The sequence below is a fragment of the Euphorbia lathyris genome, chromosome 2 (genome assembly GCF_963576675.1).
Source record: "Euphorbia lathyris chromosome 2, ddEupLath1.1, whole genome shotgun sequence".
Classification (NCBI taxonomy): domain Eukaryota; kingdom Viridiplantae; phylum Streptophyta; class Magnoliopsida; order Malpighiales; family Euphorbiaceae; genus Euphorbia; species Euphorbia lathyris.
Genome location: NC_088911.1, coordinates 105,224,217 through 105,242,045, shown reverse-complemented (window position 1 = coordinate 105,242,045; position 17,829 = coordinate 105,224,217). Strand labels below are relative to the sequence as shown.

The window sequence follows — 17,829 nt, the reverse complement described above, 5'->3', positions numbered from 1 at the left end:
TAATGAGACTGAAGCAACATTCCCAGAGTTTCAGGATGTGGGACATGTCAGACCAAACAGGGCAAGGGAGCACAACGAACAAATTCTGGAGCTGGAGTCATCTCTAACTGTGGCAGGTGCTTTGAACAACTTGTAGAAATCCCTAGACCTGATGATCAAAATGATGGCAGCAGGTTTCTCTCAAAAACAACCAAAATCTCCAGTCGGAGCCAGAAAAGTCACTATAGAGGTCAATAAGGTCGCCTCACATGCTAAAGGGAAAAAAGACGTGATCTCACTGGAAGGTCCGTCGGAGAAGTACCAGATACCACCATTAAGAGAAGACGGAATCCACAAAGGCTCTTCAAATGGGGGAAGAAACCCTGGTGGGGTCGGAATTACTCAGTCTACTCCATCAATGACGTATTTTCAGGCACACATTAGCATGCAAACAGGTCCCCAACTTTATCACCAGGAAGATGATATGCCGCATGAGCAAGGGGGCAAGCTTCGAGGGGGAGGAGGTAGCCTATGTGGAGCTTCTTATGGCCCTTAATTTAGTTCCCACTTGAACCAAGTAGGGAATCCAGCTATGAACATGGAATTAGTAAGAGATATGGTTCAAGAACTCTATGGCCCCGGGCTCCGACAAGTAGGGAGGCAAGAGTTCCACAAGCCATAACTTGTGGCTAAAGACAGAGATAACCCTTATCCCAGGGGATATCGAATTTCTGACTTTACTCTTTTTTCTGCAGAAGAAGGTCAATCTATACTGGAGCATGTGGCTAGATTCACTAGCATGTAAAGGAACAAGCTTGTCCTTTTCCTAAAACAAAACTATAAGTCCTTCTAAGGGTTTATCTCTTAAAATTAAGGACCATAATTAAATTTTGATAACCAACCTTTAGTTTACCCAAAAAGTAACATTATGAGCAATATCGTATTGGATTAGGAAGAGAGTAATTGAGTACTCTAGGAGACTATAATCGCCTGTCGGCCACTCCACCTCTAAACTGCCCATGCTTCACCTTTCCTAAACTCACACTTAGCAGTTACACTTTCCCCTATTTAAGAACGTCACATCACACTATGCCATTTTCCCTTTCACATGACACAAGATACATGACAGACATTTGTTTTCATGTCGTCTGAATTTTTTCCGTGACAGTATTTTAAAATTATATCATTTGAAGACGTAATTAAAAATGCGCTCAATTCACATGTGGCCTTCCGATGATAGAATCCTGTCATCTAAAGAAAACGCATGTTTTTGTTAAATTTCACTTGCTCATCAGATGACACCTGTAATAAATGACTATAATTGTATGAGGAAAACAAAAAAGCGGCAAATGAAATTTCACTTACGCGGCCACATACCAAATTTAGGCGCTCGATTGTTTGACTCAAATTCCAGCTCATATATAAACCATTTCTCTCATCCAAAACCCTATTTTAGGTTATGCAATCTTCATCCCTTTCATTCCTCTCTATCTCCATGGTTGATTTCTACATGCAATCAGTGAGCTCGAAACACGGTACTGGTAAGCCATCTTTTCTTCGTTCCTGGATGTATTAGAGCTTTATTGTTCCTTACTCTATCTTTTCCTCATCCGATTTACTTTTGTGTATGTCGATTTCAGCAGCTGGAATAAGGTTCTATTGATTTTCATACCTACATTGAAAGGGTTAGATCTCTCGCTTAGATACACCGATTATATTGTATTCATTGTTAGATTCACTGTTGAAAAGCTTGGGTCTTTATCTTTTTTAACCTACAGCAATACAGTGCCTGATGCTGAAGATGTTCTGATTCCTTTTTATTTGAACATAATATTTACAGTGATAGTAAGAATGCTACATGGGAAGGCTGACTGAAGAGATTGTCAATCGGTTCATGCGTTTAGCATATGGGAAGATTTCTTTAACTTATTGAGTATATATTATTGTTATGTTGTTTTGAACTGATTGGTTGCATGTATGATGTTGTTGTGGGTGGTGCTGCTGAGATGGGTTTATAATATATCCTCCACTTGGCTTGTTATCTGATTGAGTATGTGTATGTGTATGAATCATGTTGGCTTGTTTATGTTTGATGTTCTGTTTAGGAAGCTAGAACTGATTGAGTATGTGTATGAAGCATGTTTATGTTTAATGTTCTGTTTAGGAAACTAGAACTCATTGAGTATATGTATGATGTTGTGGGTGATGTTAAAATAGGTTTACTATATATCTTCCACTTAGCTTGTTATCTGATTGAAACCATCCAGAATGGTGATCGGTTTTCGATGCTATCAACATAAGTTATGCACTTGTGGTTAGAGCATCGCAAACTTCATCACCGTGCTCACTTTTCAATGAGTACAATCCAAGTGGCAAGTATATTGTAAAGGGTTATGTATGTGCATTTGCTATTAACTGATTGGTTGAATACTTTAACCATGCATAAAGTGATTGGTATGTGAGTTATATTGCTATGAAATGATTGGTATGAACTGATTGGTTAGGTAGAACTGTTTAGGAACCTATAACTCATTGAGTTTGTGTATGAATGATCATTGATCATGTGGCTGATTAGGCATACTCTTAAGCTTTTAATGTTCATTATGATTGGCAATACTCTTATACCTATGAGTTATACTGCTATAACTGATTATGTATGTGTATGAAGCATGTTGGCTTGTTTTATGTTCTGTTTAGAAGCTAGAACTGATTGAGTTTGTGTATGAATGTTCATTGGGCATATAGCTGATTAGTTATAGTCTAAAGCTGAAAATGTTATGAACTCGCCTGATTCCTTTTTATTTGAACATGAGTTATGCTGCTGAGATAGGTTTATAGTATACCTTCCACTTGGCTTGTTATCTGATTGAAACCATTCAAAATGGTGATGGGTTTTCGATGCTATCAGTATAAGTTATGAACTTGTGGTTAGAGCATCACAAACTTCATCACCGTGCTTACTTTTCAATGAGTACAATCCAAGTGGCAAGTATATTGTAAAGGGTTATGTATATGCATTGCTATGAATGTTCATTGGGCATGTAGCTGATTAGGCATAGTCTAAAGCTACGAATGTTCATTGTGATATGGGATTACTTTCATACCTACGAGCTATACTGCTAGAACTGATTGAGTATGTGTATGTGTGTAACATCCCTAAACCCTAACATATACATCTTCCCACATTCATATATGTTTTCATGATTGAATACATACATTTTAGATTCATCTTATTGGCATCGGAAGTTTCGTATGCATAATGCAATTATCATACGATTAGTAGACGATTAGTGTGTCATTAAGATGTAACGATTGGTTAATTGAGTTAGGACTTAAATGAATGAATGAACATGTCCTTAATTGATTAAATTAGACTTGTGGAGGGCTGGAAATGAGTTTTGTGAACAAGCACCTCACTTAAGCATGATGTCACCCAAGATTGAGACAAAATGCACCTCTTCATTTCAAATGGATGTACACAACTCATTCTTTATGCTTTCCAGCCACAATTTCGACCAAAGCTTCAGCAAACTTTCCCTTTTCATACCCTAACATCCTCCAAAGAAAACTCTTCCAATTTCTTCCATTGTCAAGCCAAACAAGTTAAGTTAGGAAGCATACTAGGTGATAGACACAACTTGAAGGAGGGCAAGGTGCAATTGAACGCACACCCGATCGTGTTGAATAGATCGAACCAAGTGCGACGGTAAGCATATTGCTTATATATGTGTATGACTGTATTGTGCCTTGTGACTTGCTGAGTGTGAGATGTGGTTGAATCTGATGTGAATGATGTGGATAATGTTTGAGTGTTTGTGATACGTCATGATTGATAAGAAAGTGATATGATTGAGTATGTTGCAGTGTTATGAGTGAATACGGCATGTTGAGCCTTGTGCACATTCTGGAACTGAATAATGGTTGGATTATAAATGAATATGAGCTTGCTTAGATGGATATGTGAAATGGTCCAAGTTGAGAGTGCTATCCGAATATTGTGAGCCGGAAGCACATGTGTTGAGATATATGAGTACGTGAGTTGAGTGTAACTCCTCCGTAGCACAGATGATTGTATTCCGAATTTAGTGAGCCGGAATACAGATTGGGCCCAAGGACCATTTTATATATATTATTTAAGTACAGCAAGGCCTTTCTAAAATAAGTATTACTATAATAAGTGAAACAGGTGAATAAATTCTAACTTGGTATTGATGATATATTTTGATTTGTGCTCTTTACATTACTTTTGTATACATATATGCGTAATATGATTATTGAGTAGGCAGCTCACCCCTTGCCAACAGATTTTACAGGTTAGGATGAGTTCTTCTTGCTTAAGGTCGCACCGGCAGTGTCAGTCCATTCTCATCTAAGCATTTTGGAGTCTTGTGATGTACTTTTGTTTTGTAAATCCTCTATGTAGGATAATGACTTAAACGTGTATTGTAAATGCTTTCTCTTATGTATAATATGTAAAGTTTATATGAGATTGAAGTTTATATGATTGCGAATTGAAAGCATGTCTCTAACTGATATTGTGTGAGATATCATGTGATCCAAGTGAGGGGGTTACATTTAGTGGTATCAGAGCGGGTCTACTTTCCTAAGGATTAGGTTGTGTATGACTTGTTTTGGATTCCTAGGTTAAGACCACATAATCATATATTTTCTTATTCTAAAGCATGTTGACATGGTCATGTTTCATGTAGGGTTATGGAGTCTAATGGTGAGAATGGACAATCCGGTAATGTGTCTAGTCATGGTTCGGTTGGTCATATTCATGAGTCTGGGGGCTCAGAACATATAGGAGCTTCAGGACATGCAGGTTATCCACAGGGTTACAACCAGTTTGAAGAAATGATGGGAATCTATTTGGCTCGAGGTCAGCCTCAACCACGTGTTCAAGCTCGTCGAGATGCGCCAATCTTTGATAAAATTTTTGAAAGGCTTAAAAAGATGGGTGCAACAGAGTTTGAGGGTAGCACAGATCCTGATATAGCTGATAAATGGTGGGCCAAGATTGAAGATGTACTTGAGAACACAGAGTGTCGTCTGGACTCAATGGTCAAATATGTTTCTAATCTTTTCACTGGTGAAGCTTTAGAATGGTGGAGATCTATAAAAAGGACAAGAATTAGAACTGAAATAACATGGGATATTTTCAAGAAGTTGTTCACTAATAAGTACATGTCAATGATATACAAAGATAGGAAACAAACAGAGTTTTTAACCCTTATGCAGGAGGATATGTCTGTGGCTGAATACGAGCTTAAGTTTAACACCTTAGCCAAATATGCACCTGCAAATGTGGCTACAGAAGAAGCAAAATGTCGTAGGTTTGAACATGGTCTACACCCAGATGTTAGAATGGGGATTCATGCACATGAAACGAGCTTTAGATTGTTAGTAGAATCTGCACTCAGAGCTGAGGAAATTGTGAAAGATAGAGAACAACTTTTTGTAACCAAAAGGGCTAGATTTGATACAGAGGGTCAGTATAGCAGGCCAACAAAGAGAGGTGGATTCTCAGTTTCTTCTAGAGGCTATTCTCAACAATTTAGAGGTAGTAGTAGTATCCATCATGGTGGGACTAGATCACGGGGTGGATTTAGAGATGTTTTGAGTAGTGCTCCATCTGTGGGTAGTAACGGATTTTCAGGTGGTCGGTTTAATAGTGGGTATAGAGGAGGAGCGAGAACAACATCTTTTCCAGCTTGTCAGACATGTGGACGGGTACACAAAGGTGAGTGTTGGGGACCTTCCCTGGTTTGTGGCAGATGTGGCCGATCTCACACAGGAGAGTGTTATGGTTCATTTAAGAAGGGCACATGTTTTGAGTGTGGAGAAACAGGCCATTATCGTAACAATTGTCCCTTATTAGTTGATAGAGGAGAGAGAGTTCAACCTCAGTCTAATATAGGAGGTGGTGCAGCTGGAGTGGATAGAGGCAGAGGCAGAGGTCGAGGAGGAGGTAGAGGGGGTAGACATGATGCTCCTATGGGTGGACAGACACAAAATTTACCACGAAATAGAGCCTTCAATATGACGAGGGGTGAAGCTCAAATAGCACCAGAGGTTATATCCGGTACAATTTCTATCCTTGATATGTTTTGATTGACCCTGGATCCACTCATTCATACATAACACCTGAGTTTATATTGAAAACAAATGGGAAGGTAGAACCATTAGGATATGATGTGGGAGTTATCCTACCAGTTGGGAATAATGTTATTGTAAATCAGGTTCTGAGAGATTGTCCTATAAAAGTGAGGGGAAGTGAGTTCCCTATAGATTTAGTAGTTATGGGGTTTAGAGAATTTGATATTATTTTGGGGATGGATTGGCTGTGTAAATATGAAGCTAAAGTTGATTGTTGTTCAAAGGAAGTTGTGTTACATTTTAATTCAGAATCAACTGTGTTATTTGTTGGGGAGAGAAATGTTGTGCCGTCTTGTTTAATATCTTCAATTCAAGCAATCAGATGGATTAGAAATGGGTGTGAGTCATATTTAGCTCATGTTGTGGACACTAGGGAGGATGGAGGCAAATTGGAGAATATTCCAGTGGTGAGAGATTTTGCAGATGTATTCGTAGATGAACTACCAGGATTACCACCTCATAGGGAGATTGATTTTCCTATTGAGACCATGCCAGGAGTATCTCCTATATCAATTGCTCCATATAGAATGGCTCCAATGGAATTACAAGAATTGAAGAAACAAATAGAAGAACTACGTGAGAAGGGGTTTATACGACCTAGTACTTCACCGTGGGGAGCACCTGTATTATTTGTGAAGAAGAAAGATGGTAGTATGCGACTGTGTATCGATTACAGACAATTAAACAGAATGACGGTGAAAAACAAGTATCCATTGCCTCGAATTGATGATTTTCTAGATCAACTTAGAGGAGCTCGTCATTTTTCAAAGATTGATCTAAGATCGGGCTATTGGCAGTTGAGAGTTACAGAAGCTGACATACCTAAAACTGCTTTTCGTACAAGGTATGGTCATTTTGAGTTTCTTGTGATGCCTTTTGGCTTGACTAATGCTCCTGCAGCTTTCATGGCATTAATGAACAAGACTTTTCAGCCATATCTAGATAAGTTTGTTGTGGTGTTCGTTGATGATATCCTAGTGTACTCAAGGACTGTGGGTGAGCATGAACAACATTTGAGAATTGTTTTGAAAATTTTAAGAGATAATCAGATGTATGCAAAGCTGAGCAAATGTGAATTTTGGATGGATGAAGTTGTATTCCTTGGTCATGTGGTGTCAGGTGAAGGGGTTCAACCCGACCCTTCCAAAATTAAAGCTATTGATGAATGGGAACCGCCAAAGAACGTTACAGAGCTTAGGAGTTTTCTTGGGTTAGCTGGTTATTACAGGAGATTTGTAGAGGGTTTTTCTCTGATTGCAGGTCCATTAACTAAATTGCTGAGAAAGGGAGTTGTATTCCAGTGGAATGATAAATGTCACCAAAGCTTTGAGGAACTAAAGAAGAGATTGACTTCTGCACCAGTGTTAGTGTTACCTTCTGAAGGTGGTGGCTTTGTTGTTTATACAGATGCCTCGGGACAAGGTTTGGGCTGTGTTCTAATGCAAAATGGGAAAGTCATTGCATATGCTTCTAGGCAACTGAGACCTCATGAGATGAATTACCCCACACACGACTTAGAGTTGGCAGCAGTCATCCATGCATTGAAGGTATGGAGACATTACCTATATGGGGAGACATTTCAGATTCTCACTGATCATAAGAGTTTGAAGTACATCTTTACACAAAAGGAGTTGAACCTAAGACAAAGGAGATGGATTGAGCTATTAAAAGATTATGATGGTACAATAGATTACCATCCAGGAAAAGCTAATATGGTTGCAGATGCTTTGAGTAGAAAGAGTGTTGATATTGTGGCTAGTATGAAGAGTTATAGTTTGAATTCACTAGTGGAGATGCGAGCCATGGATGTGCAGTTAGAAGTAAATGAAGTAACATGTTTGATGGCTACACTACGGGTAAAACCAGATTTGAAAGAAAGGATCCAAGAAGCACAATGGCATGATCCTTATTTACAGAAAATGCGAGATCGTGTACAACAAGGTAAGAGACCTGATATTTCTGTGGAAGATGATGGGCCTATGATGATAGGTAGTCGATTTTGTGTTCCAGATGTAGCAGATTTAAGATCAGAAATTCTACAGGAAGCACATAATTCTCCTTATGCTATGCACCCAGGAATGACAAAGATGTACAGAAATTTGAGACCTTTTTACTGGTGGCCTACAATGAAGAAAGATGTATCTACTTTTGTTTCCAAATGTTTGACATGTCAACAGGTTAAAGCTGAACATCAAGCTCCCGTGGGAAAACTAAAACCTTTAACCATACCAGAGTGGAAATGGGAGAGGATCACTATGGATTTTGTGATGGGATTACCAAGAACAAGGCGTAGACACGATAGTATATGGGTGCTAGTGGATAGACTTACGAAATCTGCTCACTTTCTACCGGTTCAACAGACAGACTCGATGGATAAATTGGCTAGACTTTATGTGGAACAAATAGTGAGGTTGCATGGAGTACCTATATCTATTGTTTCAGATCGTGATCCTAGATTCACATCTAGATTTTGGGGCAGTTTACAGCACTCCTTGGGAACAAAATTGCATTTCAGTACAGCTTTTCATCCACAGACATATGGACAATCAGAAAGAACTATTCAGACCTTAGAGGATATGATGAGAGCTTGTGTTCTTAATTTCCAAGGTGAGTGGGATATACATTTACCTCTTATGGAGTTTGCTTATAATAATGGTTATCATTCAAGTATAGGCATGGCACCTTATGAGGCATTATATGGAAGACCGTGTAGAAGCCCTATATGTTGGGATGTTGAAGGAATGAGGCAATTGGAAGGACCTGAGTTAGTCCAGGAAACTGTTGAGAAGATCAATGTCATAAAGAAGTATTTAAAAGCTGCACAGGAACGTCAGAAAGCCTATGTGGATCAGCACGGAAGGGAAATGGAATATAAAGTTGGAGATAAAGTGTTTTTAAAAATATCCCCATGGAAAGGAATAGTTCGTTTTGGCAAAAGAGGGAAATTGAATCCAAGATACATCGGGCCTTATGAGATCATTGAGAGAGTTGGACCATTGGCTTATAGGTTAGCTCTACCACCAGAATTGTCTTTAATACATGATGTATTTCATGTGTCAGTATTAAGAAGATATAGATCAGACCTAAGTCATATGATTCCTGAACCTGAGATTGCAATAGTGAACACAGACTTGACTATTCGTGAGCAACCTTTAGAGATTTTGGGACGAGAAATGAAACGACTCAGAAACCGTGAAATTCCAATGGTTAAGGTGAGATGGAGTCATAATCAAACACTTGATGAGGCAACTTGGGAGGTAGAAGAAAATATGAGGACACAATATCCTTACCTATTTGAAGCTTCTGGTAAGTGAATTTCGGGGACGAAATTCTTTAAGGGGGGAAGAACTGTAACATCCCTAAACCCTAACATATACATCTTCCCACATTCATATATGTTTTCATGATTGAATACATACATTTTAGATTCATCTCATTGGCATCGGAAGTTTCGTATGCATAATGCGATTATCATGCGATTAGTAGACGATTAGTGTGTCATTAAGATGTAACGATTGGTTAATTGAGTTAGGACTTAAATGAATGAATGAACATGTCCTTAATTGATTAAATTAGACTTGTGGAGGGCTGGAAATGAGTTTTGTGAATAAGCACCTCACTTAAGCATGATGTCACCCAAGATTGAGACAAAATGCACCTCTTCATTTCAAATGGATGTACACAACTCATTCTTTATGCTTTCCAGCCACAATTTCGACCAAAGCTTCAGCAAACTTTCCCTTTTCATACCCTAACATCCTCCAAAGAAAACTCTTCCAATTTCTTCCATTGTCAAGCCAAACAAGTTAAGTTAGGAAGCATACTAGGTGATAGACACAACTTGAAGGAGGGCAAGGTGCAATTGAACGCACACCCGATCGTGTTGAATAGATCGAACCAAGTGCGACGGTAAGCATATTGCTTATATATGTGTATGACTGTATTGTGCCTTGTGACTTGCTGAGTGTGAGATGTGGTTGAATCTGATGTGAATGATGTGGATAATGTTTGAGTGTTTGTGATACGTCATGATTGATAAGAAAGTGATATGATTGAGTATGTTGCAGTGTTATGAGTGAATACGGCATGTTGAGCCTTGTGCACATTCTGGAACTGAATAATGGTTGGATTATAAATGAATATGAGCTAGCTTAGATGGATATGTGAAATGGTCCAAGTTGAGAGTGTTATCCGAATATTGTGAGCCGGAAGCACATGTGTTGAGATATATGAGTACGTGAGTTGAGTGTAACTCCTCCATAGCACAGATGATTGTATTTCGAATTTAGTGAGCCGGAATACAGATTGGGCCCAAGGACCATTTTATATATATTGTTTAAGTACAGCAAGGCCTTTCTAAAATAAGTATTACTATAATAAGTGAAACAGGTGAATAAATTCTAACTTGGTATTGATGATATATTTTGATTTGTGCTCTTTACATTACTTTTGTATACATATATGCGTAATATGATTATTGAGTAGGCAGCTCACCCCTTGCCAACAGATTTTACAGGTTAGGAGGAGTTCTTCTTGCTTAAGGTCGCACCGGCAGTGTCAGTCCATTCTCATCTAGGCATTTTGGAGTCTTGTGATGTACTTTTGTTTTGTAAATCCTCTATGTAGGATAATGACTTAAACATGTATTGTAAATGTTTTCTCTTATGTATAATATGTAAAGTTTATATGAGATTGAAGTTTATATGATTGCGAATTGAAAGCATGTCTCTAACTGATATTGTGTGAGATATCATGTGATCCAAGTGAGGGGGTTACAATGTGTATATGTATGAAGCATGTTTATGTTTTATGTTCTGTTTAGGAAGCTAGAACTGATTGAGAATGTGTATGAATATTCATTGGGCATGTAGCTGATTAGTTACATGTATGATGTTGTTGTGGGTGATGCTGCTGAGATAGGTTTACAATATATCTTCCACTTGACTTGTTATCTGATTGAAACCATTCAGAATGGTGATGGGTTTTCGATGCTATCAACATAAGTTATGAACTTGTGGTTAGAGCATCGCAAACTTCATCACCGTGCTCACTTTTCAACGAGTACAATCCAAGTGGCAAGTATATTGTAAAGGGTTATGTATGTGCATTGCTATTAACTTATTAGTTGAATACCTTAACCATGCATAAAGTGATTGGTATGTGAGTTATGTTGCCATGAAATGATTGGTATGAACTGATTGGTTAGATAGAACTATCTAGGAAGCTAGAACTCATGGGAATACTCGTATACCTACGAGCTATACTGCTAGAACTAATTGAGTATGTGTATGTGTATAAAGCATGTTGGCTCATTTTATGTTGTGTTTATGAAGCTAGACTGATTGAGTATGTGTATGAATGCTCATTGGGCATGTAGCTGATTAGGCATGGTCTAATAATATGAATGTTCATTGTGATATAGGAATACTCTTATAATGTTCATTTTCACTTGGCTTGTTAACGTACAAAAAAAGCATTCAGCATGGTGATAGGTTTATGATGCATTCAGTAGAAAGAGAGTCCTTTATGGTGACAGCATCATAAACCTCATTACCAAGTCCATTGTTCAACGAGTACAATCCAAGTGGGAGGAACATTGTAAAAGGGTCAATTTAGGCTATCTGCATGTTTTGATATGTCGATAAGATGTCTTTTGATATTACTTGAATATACATATACATACGAACTGAATAGCAGGCTCTACGTTATATTACAAAAAGGGGGGATGAGTGTTTCCTTTCGGTTATAATTGAATTTCCAAAGCTCCTTTACTATCTGATAGTAAAGGAAATTTGGAATTTGAGGAGAACCACATTTGGAGCTCACATTGCCTTTCGATTCTCCTTCAAATTCTAAATCTCCTTTCTCTTAGTCAAGATAGTTTAGGAAAATTGGAGCCCCTCATATCCACATTGCATACTCCTCAGTCCATCTCTAAGCAAGCACATCATACTCTTCCCTGTTGCTGAGGTATTGCTCAGCAACTGCTTCTTGCCCAGGAAATGGCGCCTCAATATGGGGCTGTAGTAGTAGATCATATATGTGCCACAACAGCTACAAAATGCATAGAATAATTAGATCATAAACACGACTAAGTGTTTATCAAATGAAATAGATAAATGGTGGCATATCTATACCATGGCAGTGGGAAAGGGAGGGTGAGTAAGGAGACGGAGAAGATGAATCATCTCCTGAGGAGCCACGTTAAGATGATAGATCTTATTCTGGAAGCGAAACTAAGAATAAGAAGAGACATTGATTAGTGTATGTGTATACAATGGCATGTAGGTTCATATATCTTAATGAGAAGTTAATATTACTGTTGGAGGTCTGTTTGGGAAATCCGGAGGGTAGCTGATTCTGATTTCAAATACACCCCTTTCACATGGGGTGTATTGTGGGCCTTTTATTCTGATTGACCATTTGAAGAAGTTATCATCTAGAGGACCTGTTATCATCCAATATAAGAAGAATCATTACAAATAGACAAAAGAAATTAGGAAGAGTTGAAAAACAATATATGGGTTGACATACCATCAATAGCCAGAAGCCACCCTGGGCTCTCACTGTACAGTTTCTCCATCTCAGCAATTATCTGTTGTTAAACAAGCGCAAGGTGATCCATTGTACAATGTAAGTTTTCTGGGTTGAATGTATGCACACTGAACGATTGTGATGCTTATTATTTATAGTGATATGATAGTGGTGGCTAAGTGAAAGGTCGTGAAAGGGGAAAGGTCTTTACTTAGTGCGTTTAGGGTTATGTGTAATGATGCTAGTGTATTAATGACATGCATTGGGTTTTGCAAATATCAAGACTTTAGGATTATAGGCCTAATAATGACTCCAATATATGGAGATACATCAAGATCGATTTGTTTCAGAATTTGGATATGTATTGGTTATTTTTTTTAGTTTTAATTCAGAAATGTATGTGTACAAATATAAACAAATTATGAGTATTGGTCTCTAATAAAATTAAAACCATTGATATACAAAATTTCATATTCATATTTGAGTATGTTTCATTATTCAGGTAAAAACCAGAAATTCATACGAAGAAAAAGGCAAAAAGTGACATTTTAATTTTAAAAAATGTCATTTAAACAACAATAAAAAGACATTAAAATAAACGAATCTATCATCTGAAAATAAATCCTTTGACATGATTGATTAAGACCTATGCAATCTAAAACAAGCTATAACGACAGAAATTATTATAAGAACTATCATCGCAAATTCAATATGCCAATTTCCCACACGTCAACTTGACGGTTTTAATTATTAGTATGTCATGTGATGACATTAAAGGTGACGGTAATAATAAATAAGCTGCATTATAACAAGATTAATATGACAGTACGCAAATAGGATAATGTCATGTATCGTATCTTCACATGACAGAACGTAACCGTCGTCTGAAGGTGCAACAGACGGCAGCGAGCCCCGTGACAGATTTATATCTCGCAGGACGACGGTTTTTAACAATCGTCTAAAGGGGGTTTTGGCGTAGTGTCATGTTGATTCCACTCACTTTGTTTTTGCCTATATAAGTCACATCAGAATTGTCCTTTGCATGCAACTAAGGCTCAACTTCCCTTTCTCATTGAGCTTTAAAATTTTCAAGAAATACAATGCCAAAGGGAAACTAGGTTCGGGCTCTTTGTCAATAAGGAAGGAGAGAAAAGCAAAGGTGCTTCAACCTCCTAATAGAGCACTACTTTTGACAGAGTCAGATGAGGATTGCATGCTCAACTACCTTCCATAATGCTGAGCAAAAGGCCAAATTTGCCAAATTTAGTGATATGATGTTTGGTCATGTTCGCCCAATCTGTTAGGACATCCTCAAAAGGTTGGTCTAGATGAGGAAATTCGAACTTTACTTGCCGGAGTAGGACTATAAGCATTTTCTGGTATTTCTGGGTCAGTTTACAAAGAGCTCACTCTTGAATTCTTGACAACATTCACAAACAAACCCAATGTTGAGGATCTTAATGATGATACCCATTATGTTTTTCATTTTGATGGGTATGAGATTCATGATATCTTTAAACATGTTCAAACTTTATTTAAGGGCAATTGCAGATGGAAAACAATCAAAGGATGAATACAGGAACATCTTGCAAAAGATATCAGTCGAGTTCAAGCTTAGCAATTTTGGGAAGAACTCGCTATATTAGACTTATAATCCAAGTGATTCCAAGGCTTCAAATCTTAAGCACATTGTGAGCGAGGATTTCCGTCTAGTTTCTATGATGAATATAATTACCCCGTAGCGACTGATTTAATCAAATGGACCAAAAGTCACATTCCCGATAAAATTCCATACTCGGAATCCATCCCAAAGGAGATATCAATACCTTACTTATTTTATTTGAAGAGCTATCACTTTATATCTTTGTATTATACTTTTATTGATTTTATCTTATTTTTTATTATTCCCTCCATTCCATTATATAGGTCATTCTAGCCAGGGGCGGAGCCAGGGGGTAGGGGAGGGTCTTGCTGGTCCCGTGTGATTAGTTCCAAGGGGAGGGTTAGGAACTAATATACTTTTTCGCGTTTTAATTATACTGACTTAAAATAATGCTTTGAGTTTCTTAACTCAGTTTTGGTCAGCACGGCCGAGTGAGATGTAAGACAGCTTTAGTCAAAGCTGACTACAACTGTTTTACTTGTGAGTTGGGAATTGACACTTTGAGGTCAGCTTCCAACTCAGCACTTTGATTTACTCAGTGTCAGCTTAAACAATTTATGTACTGAGTAAATATAGCAAGCAACACATACAGATATATAATGAGAGAAAGGGTTAGAAATAACTCAGCAGACTTATCCTGGTTCGGCCTCTCCGCCTACGTCCAGTCCCCAGAATCCTTCCGGGCTTTTTCAATCCACTATCGAGCTCTTTAAAGGTAGAGCACAAACCGTTTACAAGGCAGTTGAATATGCAAGAGTACCATCCTCTATTCGTCTACTCAACTCTACTAAGCGCTACAACCCAGCACTTAGATTTTCTCTACCACTGAGTACTTAAAACCGAGTACTCAGCACCACGCTCTCAATTTTACAATTGATAAAAATTTGTTCTTTTCTCAGACAAAGAACACTTTAGATGATTACAAAATCAATCTAGCTTTTACACAGAGATGGAAATTTGGTGTAAGATCTCTTTCTTGTTTTGATGTGCTTTGTATGTATGTTATTTTTCTCTTGCAATTCGGCAAAGGATCCAAGAATGAACTTGTCCTTTTATAGTTGAAATCTGAAGACTAAATCATTTGAATTTGGATCTATCCGTTGGATTCAAACGACTCTTCATGCGACAATGTTCTGGTCAGCTTCAGATTTGCACACCAATCTTGTCGTCTGAATTTGGCAGGCGTCAGGCTTGTCTTCTTCCCGCAGGTTTGTCTTCTAGTGCCAGTTTCGTCTTTTAGCTAGAGGACAGTTGACCCATGCGTCTCGAAACTATATCCTTGCATGATTCCAAAGCTTCTGAATTGGCGCAGATCACTGTCGGATCTTGTCTTTTAGCAAACGGATCATTGGTGCTGTCCTGAAGAGCACTCGGCTTTACTTTGGTAGCCGTTGGCTTTGATCGTTGCTATTTACGATACTGAGTTCCTTTTTACTCAGCTTCCATGGTCAGCTTCGTTGTGCAAGATATTGTTCTAAAGAAGACTTTTCCGAGTTAAGTTTTCCTTAGCTTTTGTGGTCAGCTTCATTTGCAAGTTTCAGTTCTGAAGAAGACTTTCCTTCTTTCATACTGAGTTATACTTTACTCAGCTCGTGCTATGTTATCATGCTGACTACGTGCTGTCTTACTTTGATTCTTGTTCTTATATATATATTTTTATTCTCAACATTGAACAAACACATTAGTACAATTAAATCAAAGCACATAAATTTAATTGTCTTAATCATGGATTAACTTAAATAATTTTGTCAAATCAAAATCATTTAGAAAGGTGTTTCAACAAACTCCCCCATTTTGATGTTGGCAAAATATTTAATTATGGAACTCAGTTTTGAGATTCCCCATGATTGAGTTATCTTTCATTCTTCTGAAGTTACTCCCCCGTAAGGGTTGCATCCATTGACTTAACTCTAAACCTTCTAAGATTTAATCGAGTAAAAGGTAAGATATGCCTGTACTGACTTAGTTCAATTTTAGACCTTCCAAGATCTAATTCAGATGAACCTAGGTCAGCTTTCAGAAGAATTCAAAATTTGGAACATATTTTTACTCAGTTTGATACACGGTCAGTTTAGGTATCAGAGTTATGAAGGATTATTTCAGAGCTTATTGAATCATGTATCAGAGCAAATGAAAGGATGTATCAAAGCTAATATGTACTGAGTATATTTTACTTGTATGTCCCTTCTTAGTTTTGTTTGTTTGTTCACTTAAGACATATCAGCATATAGCACAACAAGTAAGCATCGCATATAGATAAGTCAGTTTTGAATGAAAAAATGCTTAAAATAGATAGATTGTCAGCATACAAAATACGAAAGAACATGTCAGATAAACTACAAGTCAATTACTAAAACTAGACAGTCTATTTCTTCCTGTTGACTTGAGCTTGGTGAGCAGGATTAACTTTGCCTTTTCTTTTGGCAGTTCTTTGTTGCTGACTGCCAGAAGCTTCCCCCATTTGCTGAGTTCCATCAGCTTGTTCTTTCTCCCCCGTTTTGCCAGCATCGGGTTGAGGAGGAGAGAAGGTGTCGTTAATAATAGCACGAGTTAGTTTTGCTGAGTATGCTTGGAGTTGACTCGTACTCAGCTGAAGACCGTCAAAAACTACCACGCCATCATCCAGAGTGGAGGCAGGGATTCGAATAGAGGCACTGAGCATACTTAGAAGATACTCTTGTGATTTCCCGATCCATGTGATGGTGTCAGTCATCTTGGCATAAGCTTGATGATACATCTTGAGCAGAGCTGAATCATAGAACTGGCGTTGGGCATTTGTGGCTTGGGAGTATTGCAGAATTTCATTAGTCTTCACCAGGTCAGTGTCCATTTCTTCTTTACTCAAGTTGAGTAGACGAACAACTTCACTAATTTGCTCAATGGAATACTGGGAGGAGGAGGAAATTAATTCACGAGCTCTGGTCAGCTCAGAGTGTAGCTGGGTGAAATGTTGATTAACCTCAGCAGAGGTTGCATAAGTTGAGTTTACAGCTGAAAGGTTGTTGATTTGTCCATGTAGGGAATTTATGTGGTTCACCATCATCAGCTGGAGTTCAACCAGCTTCGTTATTGCGTCTTGCTTGGGTTGTTGAGATTGAAAGATTGTCATGACACTTAGTAAGTCTTTGAGACTCTTGATTTCAGATAGAAGCTGAGTGACAGAAGATATGTGTTGAGGCTCAACATGAGTAGACCCAGCAGCATCAGCATGAGCTTGGTTAAGATCCTAGAGGAGGGATTGAGCTGACTCAATGATTCTGCGCCCAGACTCAGTTGTATTCAGGTAAGCATAAGTTGCATCAGGAGTTTGCTCAGCGGCCAGAATTTGAGTAGCACCAGATGGTGGAGGAGTATGGTGCTTTCCAGAACCAGATGGGCCAGCTTGGTCAATAGCTGGACTTTTGTTCAGGTCAGCATTAGGAACTGACTGTTCATCATTCTGCAAAACAGGATTAGGAAGAGGTGGATCGGCAGGGATATTGTCCTGCTCAATA

General features: G+C 38.2%; 1 protein-coding gene across 1 annotated transcript; it reads left to right on the top strand.

Moving 5' to 3' along the window:
* Positions 1-577: 577 nt before the first annotated feature.
* LOC136217335 (uncharacterized) lies at positions 578-8,693 on the top strand (the record flags this gene model as incomplete). Its single annotated transcript, XM_066003934.1, has 7 exons — positions 578-639; positions 4,689-5,087; positions 5,451-5,722; positions 6,388-6,545; positions 6,645-6,714; positions 6,943-7,853; positions 8,625-8,693. Coding segments are annotated over exons 1-7 (1,941 nt in total), but the record flags the coding sequence as incomplete, so codon positions are not given.
* Positions 8,694-17,829: the final 9,136 nt, after the last annotated feature.